The sequence below is a fragment of the Bos grunniens genome, chromosome 14 (assembly GCF_055505025.1).
Source record: "Bos grunniens cultivar Pamir isolate PY7600 chromosome 14, Bosgru_T2T1.0, whole genome shotgun sequence".
In the NCBI taxonomy this organism is placed as follows: Eukaryota; Metazoa; Chordata; class Mammalia; order Artiodactyla; family Bovidae; genus Bos; species Bos grunniens.
In genome coordinates this window covers 69,113,229-69,131,655 of record NC_141178.1, presented here as the reverse complement: position 1 = coordinate 69,131,655, position 18,427 = coordinate 69,113,229, and the positions used below count along the sequence as shown (strand labels likewise).

Below are 18,427 nucleotides of genomic sequence, written 5' to 3'. Positions count from 1 at the left end.
TCTGCTCTGTCCTGTGTGCCTCCATACTGGCATCCTGGTCTTGCACTCTTGTGTCACGAGAGTGGGTGAGTTGACACTAAGAGGAGTCCAGGTATTTGTGGAAGCCATGCCTGTATTGACACTGTTAGCAATACTGTAAACCTGGACACGAGTATGACCCTGGGCCATGTGGTTATGCTCTAATGCAAGGTAGATACAGCACAAGGCCAGTGCTTGCAATGGCTGGGCTTCAATTTTTCCTTCCAGGGGACTTTGTCACAATTATAGGAGTGGGTAGGGAAGGGGGTTACTACTGACACCCAGTGGATGAAGACCAGGAATGCTGCAGACATCCTTCAGTGTTCAGGACAACACCCCTAGCAAAGAATTATCCAGCCCCAAATGTCAAGGGTGCCAAGACTGAGAAGGCTTGAAGTTGGATCTTGCTAGCTGGAATTCCAAAATATGCCCCTAGCTGCTATACCACCACTGCCCACTGGGGGGAATGTGAAAAAGTGAAAACCCAGAGCGGATATGGACCATGGTCCTAAAGCATTGCAGCTAGAATATTTTAAATACTCTTGCAAATTCTACAGAAACAGAAAATCATATAACCTCTTTGCCTAGGCTCTCCCAGGGCCTTGGAAACGGCCCTGCGACTGAGGAATCCTGAAGCTTCTGCTTTACCAGCTTCAGGATGAATCTTGTCTTCCCTGCCTGCCAACACAGAGGTGGATGGCAGAGTCCTGAGTTTAGCATCCTGTTTATATATTGAAAAGGAACAAACACCTTTGGAATGTCTCTTTACCAGTCTAGTACATTCTCTTAATTTTGTGAAGTTTAAGACAGAGGGAGGCCACAAACCAGCCACTGGCAGGCTGGGACCAGGCTTGCAGACAAGATGTGTTGGTTTTCACAGGATTCCCACATTCAATTTGAATGAACTGCGAGCCCTTTAAAAAAGTACACTTTACATAGAACCCCAGATTTCAGGCTTTGATTGAAAAATCCAGTAGCACTGTGTTCCACCTGGCAACAAAGGAGTTATTTGTTTGCTTGTTTGTTTGTTGTTTTTGTTTTTTCAGCTTAGAGGTTGCTTTTACAGTTTGCTGAAGACCACACCCAGCCAGGAGTTCTTCCTCCTGGCCTAGTCCTCTCCGTAGCATCTAAATCTACACACTTGCCCTGTGGCATCAGTTGACTACAAAGGCTGCGCAAATATTCAATGGACATTGGTGTTTACACTTTAACTTCTCTTCCAGCCTCTTCTGAATTCTGGACAAATACTCCCCAATTTATCATGGGTCATTTTTCTTTTCTTGGAGAGGTACAAGGCCCATACTTTAATAGAAGCCACATAGCTTCGGCAATTTATCACACGCTAGACTTTCGATGAAAATGCAAAGTGTGAAGGGAAAAAAAAAAAAAAACATGTGTCCTCTCTATTGAATGGGGTAGCATTGACCAAAAGGTGGCAGGCCCCAAGGGGATGATTTGTAGTCAACTGCACCAGAAAAAAACAGTTCTTGAAGATGCCAGGATACAGACACCAAATTGATTTCAAAGCCCAAAAGGCCAATTAAATCATGTGGAAATTAATGAGCAAAATAAAAGGTAAGGAATAATAATAGCAATGTAATCATTGCAGTGTGTCTAAAATTAAAATTAGGATTTTTTTTTTCTCATTTGATATGGGAAGGTGATACCCACTGACATTTAGCAAAAAGTGTGAGTGGGCTCTTTTCAAAGTCAGGTCTTCTGGCCCCATCCTCAAATTATTAGTGATTCCCTGCCAGGCATCAGGTAGTGTTACATATCAGACATCAAAAGAGGCAGAACTGTTTGAGCATCCTTTGCCCCTGAATCCTGAACTCTGTCTGGTTAGCCTTGTTCCTAAACATAGAATTCATTATTTTAGTTGGAAGACATATAATTCCACTTTCTTATTTTTCAACAAAAGAACTGAGACCCAGGATTACTTGGAGACTTCCTGTGATGGCTAATGTTATGTGTCAATTTGACTGAGCTATGGTACCCAGATACATAGCCAAACATTATTCTGGATGTTTCCCTGAGGTGCTTTTGGGTGAAATTAACATTCAATCTGTAGACTCTGAGAAAGCAAACTGACCTCCATAATGTAGGTGGGCCTCATCCAATCAGCTGAAAGTCTGATCAAGCAACAGGCTGACCTCTCCCAAGCAAGAAGGAAGGCCGCAGCAGACAACCCTGGACTTGATTTGTATCAGCTCATCCTTGTCTCCAGCCTGGGGCCTATTTTGGACTACTTTGGGCAGATTTTGGACTTCCCATCCTTCATAATTACATGAGCCATTTCCTTATAAGAAATCAAACTGTGATGCTGAAGAAGACTCCTGGGAGTATCTTAGACTGCAAGGAGATCAAACCCGTCAACCCTAAAGGAAATCAACCCTAAATATTCATTGGAAGGACTGATGCTGAAGATGAAGCCCCAGTACTTTGGCCAACTGATGCGAAGAGCCATCTCACTGGAAAAGACCTTGATGCTAGGAAATATTGAAGGTAGGAGGAAGAGGAGGCAACAGAGGATGAGATGGTGGATGGCATCACTGACATGGGTTTGAGCAATCTCAGGGATATGGTGAAGGACAGGGAAGCCTGGCATGCTGCAGCCCATGGAGTCTCAAAGAGTCGGACATGACTTAGCAACTGAAGAAGAACAACAGCATGTGCACATCCTATTGGTTCTGTTTCTCTGGAGAACTCTGACTACTGCACTGTCCGAGGAGAAGGTGTTAGACTAGGATGTGAGTCCTGAGCCTTCGTATCTAGTGTCCTTTCAACAAATAACGACCTGACTGCAAATGCCACCAAGTGCATTAGTTAAGTAGGCAAACATCACTTGTGTGCATTGCACAGCTCCAGGAGCTTTAACATTTCCAGATCTCACACCCCAAGGAGAAGAGGGAGATAATCAGACTTAGACCATAGCCAAAAGGCAGGAGCAAATACCTGCTCCAGGAAGTCAGGGTGCTGAGGCAGGGGGTGCTCTCCTGAGATGATGGAAGATGCCAAGATGATACAAACAGATGGCTCAAACCACAGGAAAGAGTACTGAGGTGTAAGCTGATAAGAAACAAACCAAGATGAGAGTCACGTCCTTGGGAGACAGAGAGGGGCATTAAGGTACAGAGCCAAGAGTTCAAACCAGACCACTCAAAGCAGGTACAAATACAGACTCTAAAGGGAGATTCAGTGATTCATCCAGCAAATGTTTACTATGCATCTGCCACGTGTCAGGCACTCTTCCAAATACCACAACGAGGATGAGACGGTAAGCAGAGGCAGTGTGGTCTCTGCCCTCAAGGAATCTGGAGCTTGCCTTTAGCCACCACCTGGAATAGTGATTCTCAATCAGTAAACAGAGGGCATCCCTTGCTATGAACCTGTTTTATGTTGTTAAGGAAACAAGGAAGAGACACTTGCATATTTTTTTAAAAGCACATTCCAAATGATCTTGTACATTCTTACTGGACAGCTGCTGACAAAATCCATTATTCTCATAACATAAACTACAGAAAGTAAAGCATGGGGTAGTCTTCATGCAGAAAAGGCAGTCTGAGGAATATTTGCCAAGAATACTAACGAGCATTTGCAGCTTGCTTTTGTACACTGGCAGGGTTGGGGAGAAGAAGCTTGTTGATTTGCATCAAGGGGCCAGAATTAGTAGATCCGGCTCCTCAGATCACTTGCATGTACTCCACCTCCCAAGTCCCTACTTCCCACGCCACGTACACAGACGCACAACATATACACGCACGCACATGCTATGTGGACAGGTTCTTCTACTCGTCTTTATTCAGCAAGACTCGACTGAGTGGCAGACTCGGCGCTGGGTATTAAGATTGTGACCCCTGCCCATATGGACTGTACCACCCACTGAAAGAGAAGAGCAATACGCAAACACTTGTGCTGACAGCGTACACTGAAAACTGAGTACACCGCCAGGAAGGAAAGGTACGCAGGACTGTGAGCACACAGGGAGGCAGGCCAGCCTGCCCTGCGTGTCAGGAGGAAGGTGCCATTAAACAACTGGACATTTTTAGGTAAGAGACACGTTCCTCTTTTCAGAACCATGGAAACATCTTATTATTCGTTTCCATCCTGTATTTTATCTGTGTATCAGACAAGAATGTAGCAAGGAGAGGGTGGAGGCCATTACACTCGGTGTCAGAGTGATTGATAGAAGTGCCATAATCTTCTGAAAATGTTACCTGAATATCACACACTGTATGAGTGTGCCTCTCCCACAGTCCTTTAAGATTTTCATAAATCGTACTTGTAAGAACGCTTCTAACACTACACAGGTTATTTGCAGCCTTTTGATTTTCACCAGGTGATGTGCCGTCATGACTAATGCAGTCAAATAGCTCAGCTTCTAGAAGTCATTGGCCCCAGGAGTCTAAAAAACCAGAAACCAAAAACATATATTCTGGGCTTTGTCCATGACCCCAAAGCCAAATTCTCGACATTTACTTATGTTTCTTCACGAGATTTCCCTAGGGAACCCATATGTTTGTTACCTTTTAGCCTCCTTCCTTTTAGATAAGTAAGAAGACAATTAGGTTGATCCTGTATCTCAGAAGCATTTATTTATCAATGAGTGTCTGACTACCTACTATGAACGAGACCCTCAAGTTGTTACCAGTCTCTCGGGGAGGCAGAGATGCAAATAAATAAAAACAATAAGCCAGGGGAAGTGTGAAAACAGAAGCAGAGACTGAATGCCTGAGAGAGGAGAGTGTGAGGGATTGTTCCACAGGGAAGATGCTATTTTAGCTGCAAAAAAAGATGGAGAGGAATTTGCCAGGCAGGAAAGGGAGAGAAGGGTGGGAAGGAGGAAGAGAGCCTCAAACAGAGGAAACTGCTTTGTTCAAAGGCACAGAGGTGATGAACAGCTTAGCTTGTTCATAAGCAGGGAGCTGTCCAGCAGGTCCTGCAATCACAAGGCATTGGGGTTGGAGGGGGTGGGCAGGCACGTTGAGCTATGAGAACGGTGATGGGGGCCTTGTAGCTTTGACTGTGCCATAAAGAAGTCTGGGCTTTTCCTGAAGGCAAAAGGAATCTCAGAAGAATTTTAAGCAGAAATGATGCTGCAGTAGGATTTGAGTTTCAGCAGTATCACCCTGGTAACGATATGAAGGATAAACTAGGATGGAGAGATCCAAAGTAACTTGATACACCAAGAGGCCAGAGTAACATGGATCTGGGCTGAGAAAGGCTGTTTCATCTGGTTTTATCGCTTCCAGAGCCTTTTCCTCCACTTCGGCCCCTGCTCCATAAATGTGCTTTTAGCCTGTAATTTTTGTGTTTATTACAAACTTCTCTCCCAAGATCCAGCACTGGGTATATCAAAATGGGTAAGGGATGAGAGGAAGGCATGCTTGAAAAAGCAAATATTTCAGATTCCTTTTTGTGCTTCCTCCATAGCTCCAGCCTGGAGAACACTGTGCCTGACCATTGGCAATCCTTGGTTTAGATTCTGAACCTTTGTTAGTCTCTAAATACTTTCATTTAATACCATGAAAACTTGTACTTGAAGATATATGGCATCTAATTCTCATACTTCATCTTACAGACGAAACAGAGGCCCAGGTAAGAGAAGTGACTTGGCCCAGGTTAGGGTTAGGGTCTAAACCATTATAGCCACAGCATAACGGCTTATCATGATCAATAGTGAGCGTTTCAAAAAGCAATGTATTACCAATATTAGTGGTCTAAAGTGTATTCTTGAGTTGGTGAAAAATGAATCAAGATGCTGGGGAAAGAGATCAGGCATAGCCAGTCCTAAGGAGCCAGTGGTATAGTTAGCATCTATATAATCAGAATACTTGGTGACCAGTGACAAAAACCCAACTTTAGGTAGGTTTACATTTAACACAAAGGGCAACTGATTGCAAACTTCATTTAAATGCATGAAGGGCTGAGCTTCAGCAGGTCTCAGAAATAACTAGAAGCCAAGCCGCCATCCATTTCTCATTTCTGCTTCTCTCTCCTGGAATAGAATCATGCTTAGTCTCTCATACTGGCTTTATCTTTTGGGCAGAGGTAAAATATAGATGAAATACGGTGGCTGGGTACTCTCAGAACCCACCTCTTATAACCTGACCCAAAAAGAATGACTGCTTTCCCTCTCTTGGGAAGTCAAAATACTCTCAGAGGAAAATTTAGATTGACCTAGCTTCCCTGGTGGCTCAGCAGTTAGGAATCCACCTGCAATGCAGGAAACGCAGGAGATGTGGGTTCAATCCCTGGGTTGGGAAGATCCCCTGGAGGAGGGCACAGACACCCACTCCAGTATTCTGGGCTGGAGAATTCCATGGACCGAGGAGCCTGGTGGGCTACAGTCCATGGGGTGGAAGAGTCAGACACAGCTGAAGCCACTGAGCACACACAGCCCAGCTGACCGTACACTCCCCAGCCCCGTTAGCCAACTTAGGTGCTGTCAGCACAGGCCACCACTATAACCACACAGCTGTGGCGGGACCCAAGAAAAACGATCCAGGAGGTCGCTGCTTCTGCCGTAAATGGTTTCACCAATGTGGTAAATACAGGTAACCGTGAAAATTGATTCTCTTGCCAGTATTTAAGTTTTATCATTGTAAGGATGGCAATGTTTTCCTTGTATGAATATCATCTATCATATGCTTCTCTTCACTGTTTGTATTGATTTCTAATCAATATAGGCAAAGACTTTTCCCTAAATGAAATTTTAAACTGCAAGAAAATGGTAACTTTGAGGTACCTTGTTTTTATTCCCCCTCAGGTCCTAGCAGTCATTCACTGCATGTGGCAAGCACCTGAGCTCTGCTAATCCCAGTGTTAGGCATGATGATCCTGAGAGGGATGCGATAAGAAGAGCTTACTGAAGACAGGAGAGGACACACTGCTAGGGCTGAAATCTGACGAGTGGGAACAAATCCACAGCCCATCGGTCAGATTCCTTCTCTGGAGAATATGCAAGAAAATGACTGGGGACTCTTTTTGACTAAATGGCTAAAATGACTGGGTGCATATGGGTTTCTCAGGTAATAAAGGTGGACAGGCAGAAATGTCAGAGAGCTGGCACATGCAAAGAGAAAGCACGGGGAAGCGTATGTCACGTGCGCTTGGAAAGACAACTGTAATTGTAATCTATCCAAACCAAAAGAAAAAGAAGGAAGGGAAAGAGGGGAAGAGAAGGAAAAGAAAGACGTGAAAGAGAGGGGAGATCAGGGGAAGGGAGAGTAGGGGAGGAAAAAGAGAGTCTCAAAGTGTAGCGTCTGACTCCCAGGCCTCCAGGGGGCTCCACACACATGGGAGTGTGGCCATGTTCACTCTAGTACACAAGGGGCAGTCTCCACTCCTCTTTTATGTCATCTCTGCCTTTTTACATGTGTCTTCTCTGTTCTGGTTTTGTTCCAAATATTGTTCCATTTACTCACCAGTTGCACATGGTTTAAAATGGCCCTCTACACTCAACCCTCGACCTCTTACGCCATACAGCCTTTCTCTTCTCAAAACTCTCTAGGGAAAACAAACAGTCTGTTTCGGTCTGCAAACTTTAAAAAGAAATCCAATTTGTTGCTGCTCACCCCATGGTTTGTTTCCCTTACACTGAGATGTATGCTTTGTCTGTTTAGTGGAGGCCCTGAAAGAGGACTGTCCTGGCATCCTTACAGCAGAAGGGATGGTAACCTGATGGGTGAGTTAAAACAACACGCTTGGTGAATGGTGAGAAGTATGGGACAGCTTGGGCACTGAGAGTTTCATTCACCATGTTGAAGGACTAAGGAATCAAACAACCACCGAGCAACATCAGTATCAGCGTCTAAAAGACAGCAATGGGACCAGTCCTCCATCCAAGTAGCAGTGTCACTATAGACAGTCAAGGACAACATGAAAGAATAAAAGAAGATGCCAAGATCCAAGCACGGGTGATGCCAAAGCTGGAGGAGTGAGTACCACTCAGTTCAGCCAGGTGATCAATGACAATGTGACTGCTGGGTATTTACCCTGAATGATGTCTGCCTCATCGGAGGTCACACTGAATGGTAGAGAGAACATAAGTCGTTCAATGCTTCAGAACCTTTTCCAGATTCGAGGTAGAAATCCATTACCATAGCCTAAGTGCCGTCACTGATCACTCCAATACTTTGTGACACTCTTCCAAATGACCGTGGTCATGCTCAAATTTCATCTCATGATACAAGACAGTGCCCTCCCCTTCCGTGTTGTGAGCTGATAGTCTACAGGGAAACAGCCAAGACGGTAAATCTTCTTTTTAAATGTAAAGAGGCAGAAATAGGGATATTGTGTAAGAAAAATACAGTGATCTTTAGAATATGTTCTCTTGGGAACCAGAAAGCTTTAGGCATCAGCTTGCCTGGAAGCTGCAAAACTCACTCTCTTCTCTCACATTTCCTAGCATTCAAAGCTGGCAGACAGAGGAAGAGAAGACAGTCAGAATGTGAGCTTCCTTAACTCTGGAACCTAGAGAATGTTTCTCTGACCTTTGCTGGGAGTTGGATTTAAAGTAAGGTTTGCTTTATTAATTGTAGTACTAGAGTTAGTCACTCAGTTGTGTCCGACTCTGCGATCCCAATGGATCCCTCCCAGAAGCCCCGGCAAGCTTCTCTGTCCATGGAACTCTCCAGGCAAGAATACTGGAGTAGGTTGCCATTTCCTTCTCCAGGGGAACTTCCTGACCCAGGGATCGAACCCAGGTCTCCTGCATTGCAGGTAGATTCTTTACCGTCTAAACCACTTACTAATTTGAGGGCTTGATATTTGTTTATTTTTAAGGCAGAAGTGAAAACGGAACTGGGAAAGAGAAAAAAAAACAAACATGTAAGTCTCTCTTCAGTACTTTTTCTGATGCATGAGCTAGACAGCAGCTCTGTTAGATTGGAGGCTGTTAGCAAGCACATTAACTTTTAACAAGTTTAAATGCAGTCAATATCTTTCTATTCCAGATTAAGAACCATCTCTTTCTAGCTAATTGTTTTAATTCAGGGTTCATTTTTTAGTTATTTAGTTATTTTGTAATCTTAGATTACAGAAAATGGACTTCTGTCCTTTTATCTAAGGGTGAGAAGAAGTAACAAGAGATCCAACATCATTAAAATCATCATCATTGTCACTGTTACCATTATCTTTGCTTCTGAGCTCCCTCTATACACTGGGCCCTCATACAAGCTTCCCATATGCATTGCCTCACAAGAGGCAGCATAACTACTCTAAAGGGTAACATTATATGTGTGTGTATGTTAGTCACTCAGTCATGTCTGACTCTTTGCAACCCCATGGACTTGTTGCTGTGTCCGACTCTGCGACACCATAGACGGAAGCCCACCAGGCTCCCCTGTCCCTGGGATTCTCCAGGCAAGAACACTGGAGTGGGTTGCCATTTCCTTCTCCAATGCATGAAAGTGAAAGTGAAGTTGCTCAGTTGTGTCCGACTCTTCGAGACCCCATGGACTGCAGCCCACCATGCTCCTCCATCCATGGGATTTTCCAAGCAAGAGTACTGGAGTGGGGTGCCATTCCATGTCTGACTCTCTGCAACCCTATGGAATGTAACCTGTCAAGCTCCTCTGTCCATGGGATTCTCCAGGCAAGAATACTGGAGTGGGTTGCATGCCCTCCTCCAGGGGATATTCCTGATCCAGGGATTGAACCCATGTCATCTCTTATGCCTCCTGCACTGTCCTGCAGGTTCTTTGTTACAGGAGATGAAAATTCTGTCTGGTTTCATTAAAATGCACCACTTAGGTTAATGATCAAAGCTGTGTTTAAACTTATCTCGGGTCTAGCAAGAACTGCTACCCCCACACCCCACAACCACAAGCAGGCACAGTCGCCCCACCCCAAGGCTCTGCAGGCTCCAAAAGCCTGGAGACGCAAAAGGATAAGCAATGCTTTTGTAATCACATTCTTCACTACATGAAAAGATCTACTAAATGGACTCTTTAAATAGCAATCTCTTTTAGAACATTTAAGCATAATTCAATTTACTCCTTGAGAAACACATTTACTATACCAAGCGAAGTCCACCTCGACCTCCATCCAAAGTTTTGAATAGTTACTGGCTTAATGGAAGCAAAGACATTTTGTGCTTATAAGGGAAAGGATATGCATCCACTGATTCAAAGTATGCTCATTGCCAGCCTATTGACTGAGCACTGAATGTTGGGCTAGGTTCTTGGAAAATAACTGTGAAATTTGTGTGGCAAATTTCCACACAGAATTTCCAAGTCCAGTGTGTTGGCAGATAATCTTTAAAGTACCAGCTTAAAACAGAATAAGTGCTATCATAGGAGAAGTACAGGTTTCATGGACACGTCAAACATAAGCATGTCATGAGAGATTTCCTAGAAAAAGTGAACCTTGCACTAAGACCTGAGGAAGCGAAAAGCAATGACTTCCCTGGTGGCGCAGAGGATAAGAATCGGCCTGCCAGTGCAGGGGACACAGGTTCAGTCCCTGGTTTGGGAAGACTCCACATGCCACAGAGCGACTAAGCCCCTGTACCCCAAGTACTGAGCCCCTGCTCGAGAGCCCGCGAGCTGCGACTACTGAGCCCATGTGCTGCAACTACTGAAGCCTTCACACCTAAAGCTTGTGCTTTGCAACAAGCTAAGCCACCACGATGAGAAGCCTGTGCACCGCAATGAAGAATAGCCCCCACTCACCACAACTGGAGAAAGCCTGCACGAAGCAATGAAGACCCAGTGCGGCCAAAATTAACTAATTAACAAACTGTATACCCCGCGTCCGAGGTCAGGGGCGGTGGCCAGGAGGACCAACCCCACGTTCAAGGAGCCGTGGCTGCGCGGGCACAGGAGGGCCTAGAGGAGCTATCCCACACTGAAGGTCAGGAAGGGCGGCGGTGAGGAGATACCCCTCGTCCAAGGTAAGGAGCAATGGCTGCGCTTTGCTGGAGCAGCCGTGAAGAGATACCCCACGCCCAAGGTAAGAGAAACCCAAGTAAGACCGTAAGTGTTGCAAGAGGGCATCAGAGGGCAAACACACTGAAACCATACTCACAGAAAACTAGTCAATCTAATCACACTAGGACCTCAGCCTTGTCTAACTCAATGAAACTAAGCCATGCCCGTGGGGCAACCCAAGACGGGCAGGTCATGGTGGAGAGGTCTGACAGAATGTGGTCCACTGGAGAAGGGAATAGCAAACCACTTCAGTATTCTTGCCTTGAGAACCCCATGAATAGTATGAAAAGGCAAAATGATAGGATACTGAAAGAGAAACTCCCCAGGTCAGTAGGTGCCCAATATGCTACTGGAGATCAGTGGAGAAATAACTCCAGAAAGAATGAAGGGATGGAGCCAAAGCAAAAACAATACCCAGCTGTGGATGTGACTGGTGATAGAAGCAAGGTCTGATGCTATAAAGAGCAAGATTGCATAGGAACCTGGAATGTCAGGTCCATGAATCAAGGCAAATTGGAAGTAGTCAAACAAGAGATGGCAAGAGTGAATGTCGACATTCTAGGAATCAGCAAACTGAAATGGACTGGAATGGGTGAATTTAACTCAGATGACCATTATATCTACTACTGTAGGCAGGAATCCCTCAGAAGAAATGGAGTGGCCATTATGGTCAACAAAAGAGTCTGAAATGCAGTACTTGGATGCAATCTCAAAAACGACAGAATGATCTCTGTTCGGTTCCAAGGCAAACCATTCAATATCACAGTAATCCAAGTCTATGCCCCAACCAGTAACGCTGAAGAAGCTGAAGTTGAACGGTTCCATGAAGACCTACAAGACCTTTTAGAACTAACACCCAAAAAAGATGTCCTTTTCATTATAGGGGACTGGAATGCAAAAGTAGGAAGTCAAGAAACACCTGGAGTAACAGGCAAATTTGGCCTTGGAATACGGAATGAAGTAGGGCAAAGACTAATAGAGTTTTGCCAAGAAAATGCACTGGTCATAACAAACACCCTCTTCCAACAACACAAGAGAAGACTCTACACATGGACATCACCAGATGGTCAACACCGAAATCAGATTGATTATATTCTTTGCAGCCAAAGATGGAGAAGCTCTATACAGTCAGCAAAAACAAGACCAGGAGCTGACTGTGGCTCAGACCATGAACTCCTTATTGCCAAATTCAGACTGAAATTGAAGAAAGTAGGGAAAACCACTAGACCATTCAGGTATGACCTAAATCAAATCCCTTATGATTATACAGTGGAAGTGAGAAATAGATTTAAGGGCCTAGATCTGATAGATAGAGTGCCTGATGAACTATGGAATGAGGTTCGTGACATTGTACAGAAGACAGGGATCAAGACCATTCCCATAGAAAAGAAATGCAAAAAAGCAAAATGGCTGTCTGGGGAGGCCTTACAAATAGCTGTGAAAAGAAGCAAAGCAAAAAGCAAAGGAGAAAAGGAAAGATATAAACATCTGAATGCAGAGTTCCAAAGAATAGCAAAAAGAGATAAGAAAGATCAATGCAAAGAAATAGAGGAAAACAACAGAATGGGAAAGACTAGGGATCTCTTCAAGAAAATCAGAGATACCAAAGGAATATTTCCTGCAAAGATGAGCTGGATAAAAGGCAGAAATGGTATGGACCTAACAGAAACAGAAGATATTAAGAAGAGATGGCAAGAATACACAGAAGAACTGTACAAAAAAGATCTTCAAGACCCAGAAAATCACAATGGTGTGATCACTGACCTAGAGCCAGACATCCTGGAATGTGAAATCAAGTGGGCCTTAGAAAGCATCACTATGAACAAAGCTAGTGGAGGTGATAGAATTCCAGTTGAGCTATTCCAAATCCTGAAAGATGATGCTGTAAAAGTGCTGCACTCAATATGCCAGCAAATTTGGAAAACTCAGCAATGGCCACAGCACTGGAAAAGGTCAGTTTTCATTTCAATCCCAAAGAAAGGCAATGCCAAAGAATGCTCAAACTACCGCACAATTGCACTCATCTCACACGCTAGTAAAGTAATGCTCAAAATTCTCCAAGCCAGGCTTCAGCAATATGTGAACCATAAACTTCCAGATGTTCAACCTGGTTTTAGAAAAGGCAGAGGAACCAGAGATCAAATTGCCAACATCCTCTGGATCATGGAAAAAGCAAGAGAGTTCCAGAAAAACATCTGTTTCTGCTTTACTGACTATGCCAAAGCCTTTGACTGTGTGGATCACAATAAACTGTGGAAAATTCTGAAAGAGATGGAAATACCAGACCACCTGATCTGCCTCTTGAGAAATCTGTATGCAGGCTAGGAAGCAACAGTTAGAACTGGACATGGAAAAACAGACTGGTTCCAAATAGGAAAAGGAGTTTGTCAAGGCTGTATATTGTCACCCTGCTTATTTAACTTATATGCAGAGTACATCATGAGAAATGCTGGACTGGAAGAAGCACAAACTGGAATCAAGATTTCTGGGAGAAATATCAATAACCTCAGATATGCAGATGACACCACCCTTATGGCAGAAAGTGAAGAGGAACTCAAAAGCCTCTTGATGAAAGTGAAAGTGGAGAGTGAAAAAGTTGGCTTAAAGCTCAACATTCAGAAAACGAATATCATGGCATCCGGTCCCACCACTTCATGGGAAATAGATGGGGAAACAGTGGAAACAGTGTCAGACTTTATTTTTGGGGGCTCCAAAATCACTACAGATGGTGACTGCAGCCATGAAATTAAAAGACGCTTACTCCTTGAAAGGAAAGTTATGACCAACCTAGATAGCATATTCAAAAGCAGAGACATTACTTTGCCAACAAAGGTTCGTCTAGTCAAAGCTATGGTTTTCCCTGTGGTCATGTATGGATGTGAGAGTTGAACTGTGAAGAAGGCTGAGCGCCGAAGAATTGATGCTTCTGAACTGTGGTGTTGGAGAAGACTCTTGAGAGTCCTTTGGACTCCAAGGAGATGCAACCAGTCCATTCTAAAGGAGATCAGCCCTGGGATTTCTTTGGAAGGAACGATGCTAAAGCTGAAACTCCAGTACATTGGCCACCTCATGGGAAGAGTTGACTCATTGGAAAAGACTCTGATGCTGGGAGGGATTGGGGGCAGGAGGGATTGGGGGCAGGAGGAATAGGGGACGACAGAGGATGAGATGGCTGGATGGCATCACTGACTCGATGGACGTGAGTCTGAGTGAACTCCAGGAGTTGGTGATGGACAGGGAGGCCTGGCGTGCTGCGATTCATGGGGTCACAAAGAGTCGGACATGACTGAGTGACTGATCTGATCTGATCTGATACCTAAACTTCCACAATGTTATCTGTCAGTTATGTCAACATTATATGTTAAGACCTAAATATGAAGAAATAAAATTTACATATACAAAAATGTGTAACAATTGTAAATGTATGTATACAAAAGTTTATAAGTATGACCTAGCCTCTGATCCTGCACACCATCATTTCTTTTCATGCCATGGAATGAACAGGACACAAAATGCATAAACTTCCAAAGATTTTACAGTTGCCTACACCATAAAATCCTTAATTTCCACATATAGAATATATCACAGTTTTAATAAAGCAAGTCTCAGACAAGATGTGCATTTATTTAAGAAAACATTAATATATAAAATATGTAAATAACTCTCATCAATCAATCCAAAAAATGTATGTGACCAAAGGCAAAAAATGGGCAATATATATAAATAAACGTCATAGATAAAGAAATGTAACTAGCTAAGAAACACAAAATGAATGATTAAATAAGAACTATAACTTAGATTCAAAGGAAGTAAGGAAGGAAGAGGGGGTGGAAAAGAAGCCTTGTAATATAAAAGTCTTGTAAGGATGAGGAAAAATAGGACTTAACGTGTACATCAGTTGGAAGCATGAATTAGCACAGCCATATTGGGAACTATTTTGATAATAACTAGAAAGTTAAAGATGAATGTGTTCCCTGGGGAAATCTTACATGTGGAATTAAGGATTCATCTACAAGAATGACAACACAGTGGTATTAATAAGAGTGAAAAACTGAAAATCATCTAAATGCCTTCATAGGAGAACAAATAAATAATTATGGCATAGTCATAGAATGAACAGTGGACACCAGTTAGAGTGAATGTTCTAGTACTACATATGTCAACAAAGACCTTAATAAATTTGAATAAACTTAATAATGCTGCACTCACAGAAAGTAAGCTGTAGAAAGATATGATTACCTCTGGGGAGGTAAGAAGGAGAATGGGATTAATGAAAGCCTTGACTTATATACCAGGAATATTTCATACAATTTCTTCAAAGAGAAGGAAGACATATTCAACTTCTGTGTTGAGTGCCACGTTGATACAAGTAAAATGAACACTCAAAAGTATCCATAGGATTCAGCAACATGGATGTCATTGGTAGTCTAATGAGCAAGTATACGTTACTTTGCTGACAAAGGTCCTTATAATCAATCGAAGCTGTAGTTTTTTCCAGTAGTCATGTATGGATGTGAGACTTGGACCATAAAGAAGGCTGAGCATCGAAGACTTGATGCCTTTGAATTGTGGTGCTGGAGAAGACTCCTGAAATCCCTCAGACTGCAAAGAGATCAAACCAGCCGATCCTAAAGGAAATCAACCCTGAATATTCATTGGAAAGACTGATGCTGAAGCTGGTGCTCTAATTTTTTCCCACTTGATGTGAAGAGCCAACTCGTTGGAAAAGACCCTGATGCTGGGAAAGATTGAAGGCAAAAGGAGAAGAGGGCAGCAGAGGATGAGATGGTTGAATGGCATCACCGATTCAATGGACATGAACTTGGGTGAACTCTGGGGCATGATGAGGGACAGTGAGGGCTGGGGACAGTCCAGGGGTCACAAAGAGTTGGACACAACTTAGTGACTGAACAACAACAACAATACATGAGTATTGGATATTGGTAATCTATTGCTGTATACCAAATTACGTCAGTATTTTATAGCTTAAAATTGTTGACTAAAGCCATCCCAAAGAAAAAGAAATGCAAGAAGGTAAAGTGGTTGTCTGAGAAGGTCTTACAAATAGCTGACAAAAGCAGAGAAATGTAAGGCAAAAGAGAAAGGGAAAGATATACCCAACTGAATGCAGAGTTGCAGAGAATAGTATAAAATAACACTTACTATCTCAACACTTTCTGAGTGTCAGAAATCCAGGAATGACTTAACTGAGTGGTCTGCCTTAGAACTGTTTATGAGACTGTAGTCAAAAATGATCAGTTCAGGCACCATCATCTGAAAGCTCGAGTGGAACTGGAAGAATTGCTTCCAATGTGGCCCCCTTGCATCAGTGGAAAATTAGTCTGATGGTTGGTAGGAGCCCACAGTTTCTGTCTTGGCCTCTCTGTAGCCTGCTTGAGTGTCTTCATGACATAGTCACTGCTTTCTCCCTGAGGGAGAGACTCAAAAGACAGCATGCAATAAGCCACAGTGTCTTTTGGTACCTGGTCTCTGATACTGCACACCATCACTTCAGCTTTATTCTGTTTAATAGAAGCAAGTGGCAAAGTACAGCCCATATGCAAGGGTAAGGGTATTAGGCATCACCTCTTGAAATGAGGCGGGTCAAAGAATTTTAACCATTTAAAAGCATCAGAATGTGTTACAAGCTCTTTGCTCTATAAGGCATAGAAATATAACATTTCTGCTGTCCAGAATACAATCCTCTAAAGCAATTAAGTCACACGCAAGGCAGTTCACATCCAAAACAGATCAGAGATAGTTTCAGTGAATGCAGATGGAAACAGTCTTACCCAAGTGGTCAGAAGGCTCTGTGGAGGGAATGGGGGCAGATGAGGATCCTGGCATACAAGTAGGATGATTAAGATGTTTCAGGCAGGAAACAGCATCAGTGAAGGCCTGTGATCATAGAAATTATGCATTTGAAGCATATGTGATATGTCTTTATTACAGAAGACACCAGAAGTACAGTTGTTTATGGAGATTTTCCCCAGATAGATTGAAATTCATATACTATCTGCAGAGCCTCTGTGTTTCCTGCGGGACAAGACTGTGTATTTTCATTTCCGTGTCCTCAGGAGCTAATGCTATGCCTGGCACAGAATAAGTTGTACAAAATAGTTTATTGAGTAAAATATGTGCTGAAAAATAGAATGAACATGTAAGTAAATGAATGATCAAGAGAATAAATGAACCCCCTACTATTGAACTTGTAACCCAGAGTACTTATCTGGGTGGAAGGAAACAAGATGGAAACATGTGACATGCAGGGCATTGTGATTTTTCATCTATGCAAAGACCAAAGCATAGCTATTAATAGAATAAATGCCAGCCTCTACTACCTCAGGGGCTGAAGCCAGTGCATTTAGTCTTCCAAACTTCCCAACACAGAGGGTTCAAAAGCCAACCAACTTTTAACCTTCTGTCTCTGGATAAACAGACAAGCAGACCTATGAGCTGCCACTCTTCCCCTGCACCCCTGCTCATCTTTAATGTTCATCTTCTAGTCATCTTCCCAAGTTTCCCTGGCTCTCAACAAATACTCCATGAAAGGCTGTATCTCATCCAACTCTGACTATGCAGCTGACAATCCAACCATGAGCAAAGTCATATGAACACGTGTGTATCTCACCCATTCAATACTTGTAGAGGTGTTGCTATTAAAGACTATTTCCTATTTCCTTATAAAATATTTAAAAGGCTCATGCTGAGCTTCCTGACCCACTTCACTGTCTTCTTCAATGTTCCACATTCCAGAAGAGCCCTGGGAAATCCTGTTTAACTGATTAATCTCCACTCAAAGTATAATTAAAAATAAGACAGCCCCCACCGGAGCAGCTCTCAGTTGATCAGGAATTCACACACACGTGCATGCGCACGCGCGCGCGCGCACACACACACACACACACACACACACACTGATCTCACAATGTTAGGTGGACCTTCAGAAAAATATCAAAACCCTTCTCCTTCATTTCACAAAAAGCAACTGAACATCAGATGAATCTGGGTTGACAGGCAGTTCTGAAATGGCAGGTGGTAATGAGCTTGCTAATTATTATGTACCATCCCTTGCTAGTCATCTCATCTGGCTACCTGGAGGTTATCTTCTATCTCACCTTGGGAGTCCCCAGTGTCTCATCTCCAGATAAAGACTGCCAGGCTGGTAACCTGAAAAACTCTCCCCATGACCTTCAGATGTCTAAGCTAATAAAGAAAGTGAATGTGAAATATTAATTTCCCTCACTGAATATAAACTTTTGACTGTGTTAAAGCCCTTACCAGCCTTTTCCACATGGTCCCTGCTTTCTCTATTCTGTTGTTATTGTTATTGATGGTATTCAGCCAGAATTTAGATTGCCCTCTGAAAGCACTGTTACTCCCCCCAGAAAGTCATTTATGTGCATCTATGGCCTTAAAGATGATTAAAAGATGATTTCTATTCCCCTTTAGTCACTTGTCATTTTGCTTAGGGG

The 18,427-nt window shown here is 43.2% G+C and overlaps 2 protein-coding genes across 52 annotated transcripts in view; one reads left to right on the top strand and one right to left on the bottom strand.

Moving 5' to 3' along the window:
* LOC147359629 (uncharacterized) overlaps positions 1-18,427 on the top strand; it is a 675,420-nt gene that overhangs the window by 430,182 nt on the left and 226,811 nt on the right. The window lies entirely within an intron of this gene.
* LOC147359632 (uncharacterized) overlaps positions 1-18,427 on the bottom strand; it is a 102,859-nt gene that overhangs the window by 69,345 nt on the left and 15,087 nt on the right. For 22 of the 50 annotated variants that reach the window (XR_015140993.1, XM_086337268.1, XM_086337265.1 and 19 more), the window contains one exon: positions 16,745-16,850. The exons of the other annotated variants lie outside the window; for them this stretch is intronic. Coding sequence is in view for 21 of the 22 variants with exons in the window: in XM_086337268.1 (XP_086193394.1) it covers positions 16,745-16,850 (106 nt within the window). In the remaining variant the exon portion in view is untranslated. The remainder of the gene's footprint in view (positions 1-16,744; positions 16,851-18,427) is intronic. 50 annotated transcript variants of the gene reach the window in all.